The sequence below is a fragment of the Camellia sinensis genome, chromosome 4 (assembly GCF_055761805.1).
Source record: "Camellia sinensis isolate YWXY chromosome 4, ASM5576180v1, whole genome shotgun sequence".
Classification (NCBI taxonomy): domain Eukaryota; kingdom Viridiplantae; phylum Streptophyta; class Magnoliopsida; order Ericales; family Theaceae; genus Camellia; species Camellia sinensis.
The window spans coordinates 15,730,726-15,742,369 of NC_138964.1; the positions used below are offsets into that span (position 1 = coordinate 15,730,726).

Genomic DNA, 11,644 nt, shown 5'->3' on the forward strand with positions numbered 1-11,644 from the left:
TCCCATTTGTCAATTGGTTTGGGGAACGTTACTCCATCAATGGTAATCGTAGGTTTAGTCCACCCGGACATGATGAATTGCCAAACTTTTTCATCAATAGTTTTTAAAAATGCTTTCATCCGAGCTTTTCAAAAAGAATAATTGGATCTGTCAAGTAGAGGTGGTCAAACCATAGAATTCCCCTCACGAATTGAATCTATTATCACAAATCAAGCAAAATGTGGCTTTTTAAAGCTTTGAAAATAAAAGATTGAGCGACCTACTCTAATACCAATTGAAAATCTTCAAAACCCTTGAGATATTGATTTGAGATTATGTTTCAATTTCAAACAGTGAACATCAATCCCAATCAAACAATCAATGACAAACCGGTACAACGATTTAATGTGAAAAAAATCATAATTAGAGCACCTCCAATTGTGATTAAAAAAAAATCACAGACCAAATCCATAAAACAATCCACTAAGAAGACAAAAAGAATTACATACGAGTACTCTCAATTACCTAGCGAATTCACGCTTGAATTGAACCAAACCTGATGTGCCTTTTCTATTACTGTCTTCACCTCAAAACTGCTTTGCCCAACGTTGAATCCATAACACTGATGTCGAATTTACGAAGATGAGCCACTCCGAAAGCCATCAAAGGTTCAGGCCCAAGTTTGCCGGAATCCACTGATGAACACCTCTCTCTTTTGTGAATAAATGAAGAAAATCAACCCTTGATGTTTATCAATATGTAGCTAGTTTGATCATCTTCTATACATCAAGGAAACTCATATAAACCACCATTCAATATAGAATATTTTGTATTTTACTCCTCTTTGAAAATCTCTCTAAAAACAGCAAACGACGTACTTTATACTAAAAGGAGTCGTGATGACTGCTCGAGCGCATAATTTACTGCTCGAGTGGTGTGAGTAAAAGGCAATGCAAACATTAAGCCAACTGCTCGAGCACAACATTCACTGCTCGAGCGGTGAAACATATTTCATAGAAATTCAGTTTGTAGGCAGAGATATTATATGATCCATTTCACCGCTCGAGCGCACAAATGACTACATGAGCGGTCAAACAATTTTGGCTTCGGGAGCGTTGCCTTGGACCCGCTAGGGGATGCTGCCCCCTAGACCTCTGCGAGCTGATCGGGCAGCTTAATCCCCGTACATAGTCAGTGAAGTGGCAAACAAAAAATGCGGAATGCTCAAGATACGAAATGTCAATACAAACTCCTCTACACAGGTACAATTTGGGTTGGATTCGTATCTAAACACTGACAGCCTCACTGAAATAAGAGAGCGAATAAAATTACACTTCAAATGAGTTTTGTCAATCGGGATTGGCAATTACAAAAAACCTAACACTTTATAAGGTATAAATAATTTAATAAACTCAAAAAAAATTGATTATCTAAAAAGGGTTGAGATATTTTTTTAGTTTTTGCTTTCGATTATTAATTTTTTTAACTTATAATAAGCTGAGTCAAATAAGTCCATTAAGTCTAGAGGTGTTGCTAGGTGGTGCTGTAAGGAGATTTGTGATTGGTAGAAGAATTGAAACTCATGATTTTGTATTAGAAAATGAAAATTAATGATTGGCTGATGGAAGGGACAAGTGGTGCCCTTTAAACACCTTATAATTTTTTCAATTTATCTACAATTATGTGACAAATAAAAAATTAACACTTGGCATATAACGGCTCTTTAAAAAATCGCAAACGTTTTCCTTAGAATATTGGGCGCTGGAAATAAGGTTTTTTTTTTCTAAAAAAAATAAATTAAATTACATTGATCTCTCATGAAGTTTGAAAAAAATTAATATAACTTTCACAAGTTTAATATAATTATATTGAGCTCTCTTAAGATTTTAATTGCAATAAAAATTTCATTCCCTTTTCGTCAAAAAAATTGTGAGTCATATGAAGGAAAAAATGATATTCACTCTGTTTGGTTTCAGTTTTCAAAATTCACTTTTCAGAAAATTTTACTTTTTTCGTTTTTCGTATTTTTTTTTATTTTCATTGATTTTCTTTAATATTTTAAGCAATATTTTTTAATTTTTAGACACACCTAACATAAATATGCTTAAAAAGTATAATATTTGTGATTTTTTTTATAAATTCACTAAATACCAAAAATATAAAAAAAAAATAAAAATTCATTACATTTTTCTTATTTTTGTGTATTTATTAATTTTTTAAAATATTTTACTATTTAGATACATTTAAATAAGGTGTATCTAACAAAGTAAAAAAAATACTTAAAATTTTAAAAATATTCACTGAAAACAAAAAAAAATACGAAAAATAAAAAATTAATTTCCAATAAACTGAATTCAAGTAATTTTTAAAAAATTGAAACCAAACACACTAATTATCATTTCTTTATATTAAAATATATGTTTTATCTTGATTATTTTTATGTCTTATACTATTTATATTAGTTTCGATTATTTTAACTTTACTAAAAATAATAACAGTGTAATTATACAAAAATGTAAAGGTTGCTATCTTTTTTTCAACGTTCAAAAGCGGTCACTATTTTACCCATTTCTAAGGGAAATTATTGCTCCTACAGATAGTGTCCCAAATTAAATTTTATTAAGTAAAATAGTAAGATGTACTATCGCTTTTGTGTCTATGTAAGTGTTCTGATATGTGTGACTGGAGCAATGCTTAGGGATCCAACAGCTACACAATTCAAGATCAACTATTGTTAATTTAATTACCCAATTGGTCATTTCAATTTCAACAATTTTCCATTTCAATTCATCTTTCTATTCAAGCATTTGTCAATTTCAATTCTAATTGTTCTTCATTATTAGTTTATGAAAGTTCAAATTTCCTTTATTTTCGGTTACTTGCTTTGCAAGTTTGTTTACTTTCACACATCGAGAAAATTATAGAAATTCCTTTCATCAAGATAAGATTCGAATTAAGTAGTGCATTTTCTTGATCACAGACAATTATTTCTGTTTAGAAGCCACAAATCATTTCAATTGTACCATGCCATCAACATACACTCAAGGCCTAGGTGTTTTACTTTTCCTTGGGTGCAAACATTAAATAATTAGTAAAAAGATTAATAAATTAATTTGTAATTGTAGCAAAACTGTACATTAAATAAAAAGATAACATCAATAAGTGGCACCAAGCATCTTCAAGAGTGTTGATGAGGAAAAAGGTCATGACAAAAAAAAAAAAGAAAAAAAGAAGAAGAAGTAAATCTTACAACCGGTTCAACTTTCTTTAACATCTAATCCACATATATCATGAATTTCCCTCTTAGTTTATATCTCAATTAATTTATACAATATATTATTGCAAAATATTGTAAGTCTTTGAAGTTGTGAAAAATAAAAAGAGAGAATAAAAAAGGTAAATCTGGCGACTGGTTCAACTTTCTTTAATATCTAATCCATATATCATGAATTTTCCTCTTAGTTTATATATCAATTAATTTATACAATATATAATTGCAAAATATTGTAAGTCTACCAAGTTTAAAATCTTTCTTAAATTATGGTGAGCAAAAGACATTAAGGTTTTGCTTGTCATAACTTAAAATATTTGAAAAGTCAAAAAGTCACTATCTTGTTTAAGTTACATTATCTTATTTAAGTCATATCACCTCTTTACACTACAAAAAAAATAGTTTTTTGCGACGGCAAAACGCCGTTGCTAATAATCCAAACGCCGTCTCAAAAGTTATTTGCGACGGTATTTTTTTTTTTTGCGACGGCACGTGGGGGTCGCAACAAGGGGGGTTGCAAAAGACCTTTAGCGACGGCAGGTGCCGTCGCCATTGTTTTTGCGACGGGAATATCTCTTTTTTGCGACGGCAGATTTCTGTCGCCATTATGGATGAAGATCTGGGCTTTTTTGCGACGGCACAAGAACCCCGTCGCTAAAATAGATATTTGCGACGGCAAAATTCTGTCGCAAAAAATGTCGTCGCAAGATAGGTCGGCGTTAATGACTATTGGCGACGACAACTTCACCGTCGCTAAAGCCTTGTTTGCCAAATAAATTCCACACCTTTTGCGACGGTATGGCTGCCGTCACAAAAAGTCTAGCACAGTTTTTTTTTTTTTTTTTTTTTTTGCGACGGGGTGTTCTGCCGTCTCAAAAAAAAATTTAAAAAAAAAAACCTGTTTTAGAATTATTTAAAATATAAAAATAACCTGTAATGTTGGCAAATGATATAATAATATAAATACATAAATAAAATAACTAATGTTGGCAAGTGAAAAATAGCTAAAAAAAAATCAAAAAATTACATAATAATATAAATCCATACATAAACAAAAGTTGGCAAATGATAAAAATTCCTAATGTTGGTCACATAATACATACATAATGTTGGTCACAAATTTAAATAACCTAAATCAAAATCAAAACCAAAAGTTTTCGTCTTGATTCTTTCGTGAGTTACAAAAACAGAAGTTTGTCATAATCTTTACGCACCCACATTCCACACGAAGCAAACTGCTACTCAAGAAATATCTGAAAAAAACAAAATAAAAATAATTAATAACAATATAATGGTGTTAATATTTTAATTACAGAAAAATATAAAAAAATTAACTACCATATAATTAGAAAGATTGTTTAGTACATAATTTTGACTAGAGGAACTAGTTTGCCTAAAGTGAAATCCGGCTCTAACTCCCAAACCGGGAACCCGATTCGAGCCCCGTCTTCTCCCACAAGTCTCCCGTGCCTAGGCGGTCGTGTGTGCCAAGTTTCGTGCTAAACCGACGTCTTTTGGTGATTTTGGGGCGTTAACTCCCCGAATTCAAGTTTCTTAAGGCACTAGTTTGCCCAAAGTGAAATCCGGCTCTAACTCCCAAACCAGGAACCCGATTCGAGCCCCGTCTTCTCCCACAAGTCTCTCGTGCCTAGACGGTCGTGTGTGCCAAGTTTCGTGCTAAACCGACGCCGTTTGGTGATTTTGGAGCGTTAACTCCTCGAATTCAAGTTTCTTAAGGAACTAGTTTGCCCAAAGTGAAATCCGGCTCGAACTCCCAAACTGGGAACCCGATTCGAGCCCCGTCTTCTCCCACAAGTCTCTCGTGCCTAGGCGGTCGTGTGTGCCAAGTTTCGTGCTATACCGACGCCGTTTGGTGATTTTGGAGCGTTAACTCCTCGAATTCAAGTTTCTTAAGGAACTAGTTTGCCTAAAGTGAAATCCGGCTCCAACTCCCAAACCGGGAACCCGATTCGAGCCCCGTCTTCTCCCACAAGTCTCTCGTGCCTAGGCGGTCGTGTGTGCCAAGTTTCGTGCTAAACCGACGCTGTTTGGTGATTTTGGAGCGTTAACTCCTCGAATTCAAGTTTCTTAAGGAACTAGTTTGCCTAAAGTGAAATCTGGCTCCAACTCCCAAACCGGGAACCCGATTCGAGCCCCGTCTTCTCCCACAAGTCTCTCGTGCCTAGGCGGTCGTGTGTGCCAAGTTTCGTGCTAAACCGACGCCGTTTGGTGATTTTGGAGCGTTAACTCCTCGAATTCAAGTTTCTTAAGGAACTAGTTTGCCTAAAGTGAAATCCGGCTCCAACTCCCAAACCGGGAACCCGATTCGAGCCCCGTCTTCTCCCACAAGTCTCTCGTGCCTAGGCGGTCGTGTGTGCCAAGTTTCGTGCTAAACCGACGCCGTTTGGTGATTTTGGAGCGTTAACTCCTCGAATTCAAGTTTCTTAAGGAACTAGTTTGCCCAAAGTGAAATCCGGCTCCAACTCCCAAACCGGGAACCCGATTCGAGCCCCGTCTTCTCCCACAAGTCTCTCGTGCCTAGGCGGTCGTGTGTGCCAAGTTTCGTGCTAAACCGACGCCGTTTGGTGATTTTGGAGCGTTAACTCCTCGAATTCAAGTTTCTTAAGGAACTAGTTTGCCTAAAGTGAAATCCGGCTCCAACTCCCAAACCGGGAACCCGATTCGAGCCCCGTCTTCTCCCACAAGTCTCTCGTGCCTAGGCGGTTGTGTGTGCCAAGTTTCGTGCTAAACCAACGCCGTTTGGTGATTTTGGAGCGTTAACTCCTCGAATTCAAGTTTCTTAAGGAACTAGTTTGCCTAAAGTGAAATCCGGCTCCAACTCCCAAACCGGGAACCCGATTCGAGCCCCGTCTTCTCCCACAAGTCTCTCGTGCCTAGGCGGTCGTGTGTGCCAAGTTTCGTGCTAAACCGACGCTGTTTGGTGATTTTGGAGCGTTAACTCCTCGAATTCAAGTTTCTTAAGGAACTAGTTTGCCTAAAGTGAAATCTGGCTCCAACTCCCAAACCGGGAACCCGATTCGAGCCCCGTCTTCTCCCACAAGTCTCTCGTGCCTAGGCGGTCGTGTGTGCCAAGTTTCGTGCTAAACCGACGTCGTTTGGTGATTTTGGAGCGTTAACTCCTCGAATTCAAGTTTCTTAAGGAACTAGTTTGCCTAAAGTGAAATCCGGCTCCAACTCCCAAACCGGGAACCCGATTCGAGCCCCGTCTTCTCCCACAAGTCTCTCGTGCCTAGGCGGTCGTGTGTACCAAGTTTCGTGCTAAACCGACGCCGTTTGGTGATTTTGGAGCGTTAACTCCTCGAATTCAAGTTTCTTAAGGAACTAGTTTGCCCAAAGTGAAATCCGGCTCCAACTCCCAAACCGGGAACCCGATTCGAGCCCCGTCTTCTCCCACAAGTCTCTCGTGCCTAGGCGGTCGTGTGTGCCAAGTTTCGTGCTAAACCGACGCCGTTTGGTGATTTTGGAGCGTTAACTCCTCGAATTCAAGTTTCTTAAGGAACTAGTTTGCCCAAAGTGAAATCCGGCTCCAACTCCCAAACCGGGAACCCGATTCGAGCCCCGTCTTCTCCCACAAGTCTCTCGTGCCTAGGCGGTCGTGTGTGCCAAGTTTCGTGCTAAACCGATGCCGTTTGGTGATTTTGGAGCGTTAACTCCTCGAATTCAAGTTTCTTAAGGAACTAATTTGTCCAAAGTGAAATCCGGCTCCAACTCCCAAACTGGGAACCCGATTCGAGCCCCGTCTTCGCCCACAAGTCTCTCGTGCCTAGGCGGTCGTGTGTGCCAAGTTTCGTGCTAAACCGACGCCGTTTGGTGATTTTGGAGCGTTAACTCCTCGAATTCAAGTTTCTTAAGGAACTAGTTTGCCTAAAGTGAAATCCGGCTCCAACTCCCAAACCGGGAACCCGATTCGAGCCTCGTCTTCTCCCACAAGTCTCTCGTGCCTAGGTGGTCGTGTGTGCCAAGTTTCGTGCTAAACCGACGCCGTTTGGTGATTTTGGAGCGTTAACTCCTCGAATTCAAGTTTCTTAAGGAACTAGTTTGCCTAAAGTGAAATCCGGCTCCAACTCCCAAACCGGGAACCCGATTCGAGCCCCGTCTTCTCCCACAAGTCTCTCGTGCCTAGGCGGTCGTGTGTGCCAAGTTTTGTGCTAAACCGACGCCGTTTGGTGATTTTGGAGCGTTAACTCCTCGAATTCAAGTTTCTTAAGGAACTAGTTTGCCCAAAGTGAAATCCGGCTCCAACTCCTAAACCGGGAACCCGATTCGAGCCCCGTCTTCTCCCACAAGTCTCTCGTGCCTAGGCGGTCGTGTGTGCCAAGTTTCGTGCTAAACCGACGCCGTTTGGTGATTTTGGAGCGTTAACTCCCCGATTCAAAAAACGTCTTCTCCCACAAGTCTCTCTTTAACTTAGAATGTCTAAATTATGCAAAGATACATTTTAGCTTAGAATGCAAAGATACATTTTATACCTGATCTTCTGGTGGTGGGGTATATGGATTCTCGTCTTCTGCAGATTCCCTAAATGCCCGGTGGCCACTCGATGCATCAGAACCTATGATAGTCAATACATAATGTGTTAATCATATTCGAATTTTGTACATAATCTTGTGTGAAAATTGAACTATCAAACAATTTAATTTATATCGAACCTGTCTGTTGGGATCCACACTCGCCCCCTGTGACACTAAGGCCATCATCTCAGCTCTCATCTGCTGTAAATGTGTAGAGAACTCTGCTCGCAGCTCCTCCCTCAACTCATCCCTTAGCTCTGCACGAACCTTCTGCGTGATCTGATCAATAGTCGATGGCTGGGGTGTTGACTGTGATGGCCCAGCACCAGCTTTATACACCGCTCTCCGAGGCACAATTCTCCCGTATGTGTGACAATATCCATGTCCGTCATGACCTATCAACTCATGGAAAATGGCATTCCTAGCCTCCAATGTCCGACCATCCTCATGTAGCATAGAGAGTTGACGATTAAACTCATCCTGTATTGAATAAGACATACAAGTATATGCCAAATTAAGATGGTTGACACACAAAAAATAAACTTTAAATACAATCAAAGGTGTTTGGAAACTACCAAGGTCTGAATAACCTCTGGGTCATCTACTCTACGTGTCATAAGCCAAACATTCATCTTATTAGTAGACTCCCCCTTACTGGTCATCTGCATTTTTTTAGAAATATGAAAATTACAATCTAAATAATTTGTAAATATACAATGTTTATTTATATACAAAAATAAAACAATAAAATGTAAACCTCATGCCGTATCTGAGAGAAAGTAGTACGCCTTGTGGTATGAGCTATGCCGTGAGCTCGTCGATTTTTAGCGTTCCTACTTGCAATTTTCTATAACAGGTTCGACAAATGTGAGTATGTAAATATGATTTGTATGTTTACATATCATAAATATAACTTATTTGTATACCTCAGCATCGAAAGTACGCCAATACTCCACAAGTTCTTCCCACTGGCTTGGCACAATGTGCATAAGAACATCATCCTTCAGATTAGGATCAGAACTTCTAGGCTTGAAATACTTAGCCTTAAGCTTGTTCTTGTGATCCTTCCATATGCTGTTGCAGTTTTTCATGCAGATTGGCTTGTACTCCTCTGGACATATATTCAAATTGTCCTATAAAACACAATTTCAAAGTTTAAATAATAATAACACAATTTTGGAATTCGAATTTGTGGACAAAAATATACTTTTACCTTCATATCCTTCCAGATAGCATCAATAATATCATCGGGCACATTGTTCCAGTCAAGAAAAGTAAGAGGAACAATGTTACCATTCCGCACAATAATGCCAAGTTGAGTAGTTAACTTAGCCACGTTATCCCCTATTGGGCAGTAATTTCCATCAAATTATATGTCTAGCTTTTTACCAGTACCCCACTCTTTAATGCCCTTGGCACATCCTCTACCACGCCTAGTCGAGGTTGATGAAGAACTAACATGACCTGTGAGATACAATAACAATAAACAATATGCAATGGTAATAAACAAATGCAAATTTAAATAATGTGAATACAAATCATATCAAATAAACCTGAGGTGGACTGTGAAGAAGTCGAAGGGTCTGCAAAATACAATGAGAATAAACAAGTTATATATAATGAGCATAAATAAATGTATGCTTCAATAATTTTCATACAAATCAAAGCAAATTTATATACCTGCGGATGGCTCATAAGCTGATGATGATAGCTGCTGTGGTGCCACTGATGGTGGACGCACCGATGGTAGGCGTGGAGGCTGAGTACATGGTAGCTGCTGTGGTGCCACTAAAGGCCCCTCCGATAGTGGCCGATGTGATGCCTCCTCTGATGGTGGTGCTACTGATGTCCTGTTATGTAGCACATCAGACATCATGCGCCGGGGATGATCAGGCTTCCTCTTCCTTCCCATAATAATCTGCAAGCAATATAACATTAATTAACATTAGAAACATAGAAAATGGTTTGTCGTCAACTATAATATGACATTAATTGAACTAATACAATTACAAAGATAAACTAAATTACGAAATTGATGATTAACTACAACCTTGGCCTTAATTGAATTACTAATGTTTCCACCACTATCAGCCTATTTGAACATCAACTGTTTCCCCTTCTGCAGCTTCCCTCACGCAACCAACTTCTTCATCACGAAGCATTATATTTTCGTCCAATTGTTGGCTCATGTATGGCTCGATTTGTGGATCAGTCGAACTCATATCAAATAAACCTCTTTGAGACATCTTCACCACGACTTGCCAGTCTGGTTGTAACGGGTCTGCAACATACCAAACTTGCTTTGCTTGGGACGCCAAGATGAAAGGTTCATTGGTAATTCGATCATCTCGGTACAACAAATGATTGAAGTTCACCAACGTGAAATTGAAGACATCTTCTTTCTTTCCGTGAATGTTGTCAATCCAATCACACTTAAACAACACATGTTTCTTCTCATTGGAATATCGAATCTCAACAATATCTGTCAATTGTCCATAATAGTACACAGACCCCACACGAGGATTCTTGTATTTTCGACTAGCATAACTTATGGTATCTGCCTTCAAAGCTACACCACAATTTTGTGTGGCTCGACGATCATCCATGGCCTTTACTCGATACCGAAACCCATTCAGTATATACCCGTTGAACCTCCTTGCCAAGTTATGAGGACCATTTGCCAATAGAATAATCTCTTCAGAAAATATGACATCAGTAGTCCTTCGCAAAGTTTGGACCTATTTAACACGAAAATGTAAAATTTAAAATGTAGTTCGACTTAAGTAACTAGAATCTATAGAGTTAAATACATACATGTTCCTTGAACCAAATGTGAAAAGTTTCAAAATGTTCACGCCGAAGCTGATGATCGTCAACACGAGGCATTTTGAGCTTAAGTACTTCAAGGTGTTCGCTGTGTAAATTGAAATTTTAGCAATACAAAAAATTTTGTAGAAAATTCAATAAAACGTAATAAAATATTGAGTGAGTGACTTAACCTACTTTATGAATGGTTGAACCGCGCTTGTATTGAATAAGATGTACCGATGAGCTTGTACCCAAGAAGTATTATCAAGATAAAAGCTTGTGTTTTCACCAATAGCATGATCCAAATTATCAGCACCACTATAGTTCCTCACGGGTCGACTAGATTTGGTTTCCACATCATTGAGATATTGTGCACAAAAATTCATGCATTCTTCCATAAGATATCCTTTAGCAATTGATCCTTCAGGATGAGCTCTATTACGCACATATTGCTTCAAAGTAAGAAGATACCTCTCAATTGGATACATCCATCGAAACTGAATCGCTCCACCCAATAAGGCTTCATCAGCTAGATGTATAGGCAAGTGCTCCATTATATCAAAAAAACTCGGAGGAAATATTTTCTCTAGATGACAAAGTGTTATAGCGATACGATCTTGAATATATTGCAAATCCGTCGCACGATTCACTTTTGAACACAATTGTCTAAAGAAATTACTCAATTCAATCAAGGGTTCAATTACATTCTTCGGTAACGATCTTCGAATAGCCAATGGAATAAGTTGTTGCATCAGAATATGACTATCGTGGCTCTTAAGACCCCCAATACTTCTATCATGTGAGCGCACACGACGTGATATATTGGATGAATACCCGTCGGGAACTCTTACTTCCTTCAACACTTTCAAGAACAAATCTTTCTCATCCTTGGTCATCGTGAATTGTGCTGCTGGTAAATAGGCTTTATTCGACCCTCTTAACTGCAAATGTAGGGGTTTTCTAATATTCATATCTTGTAAATCACGCCGAGCATTAACACCATCCTTCGATTTTCCTGCAACCCCTAATATTGTCCACAACACATTGTCACAAA

General features: G+C 38.4%; 1 protein-coding gene and 1 long non-coding RNA gene across 2 annotated transcripts; both read right to left on the reverse strand.

The window, feature by feature from the left end:
- Window positions 1–4,254: 4,254 nt before the first annotated feature.
- On the reverse strand, window positions 4,255–7,820 carry LOC145824500 (uncharacterized). Its single transcript, XR_014366064.1, has 2 exons — window positions 7,741–7,820; window positions 4,255–4,488 (listed from the first exon to the last, which is right to left on the reverse strand). It is a non-coding gene; the product is annotated as an uncharacterized LOC145824500 (long non-coding RNA).
- A 31-nt stretch (window positions 7,821–7,851) lies between these two features.
- On the reverse strand, window positions 7,852–10,897 carry LOC145823597 (uncharacterized). Its single transcript, XM_082923084.1, has 10 exons — window positions 10,786–10,897; window positions 10,597–10,696; window positions 9,833–10,520; window positions 9,463–9,700; window positions 9,336–9,365; window positions 8,996–9,246; window positions 8,709–8,915; window positions 8,540–8,629; window positions 8,358–8,444; window positions 7,852–8,262 (listed from the first exon to the last, which is right to left on the reverse strand). The coding sequence occupies exons 6-10, from the start codon at window positions 8,999–9,001 to the stop codon at window positions 7,852–7,854; spliced, it is 801 nt and encodes a 266-aa protein (XP_082779210.1). The 5' UTR covers window positions 9,002–9,246; window positions 9,336–9,365; window positions 9,463–9,700; window positions 9,833–10,520; window positions 10,597–10,696; window positions 10,786–10,897.
- Window positions 10,898–11,644: the final 747 nt, after the last annotated feature.

Bases quoted from the DNA above. Each gene is read 5' to 3' on its own strand.
- LOC145823597 (XM_082923084.1), bottom strand. The intron at 8,445-8,539 runs GTTTACATTTTA...AAAAAAATGCAG, and splicing joins TCTCTCAGATACGGCATGAG to ATGACCAGTAAGGGGGAGTC. The intron at 8,263-8,357 runs GTAGTTTCCAAA...TATTCAATACAG, and splicing joins CAGAGGTTATTCAGACCTTG to GATGAGTTTAATCGTCAACT.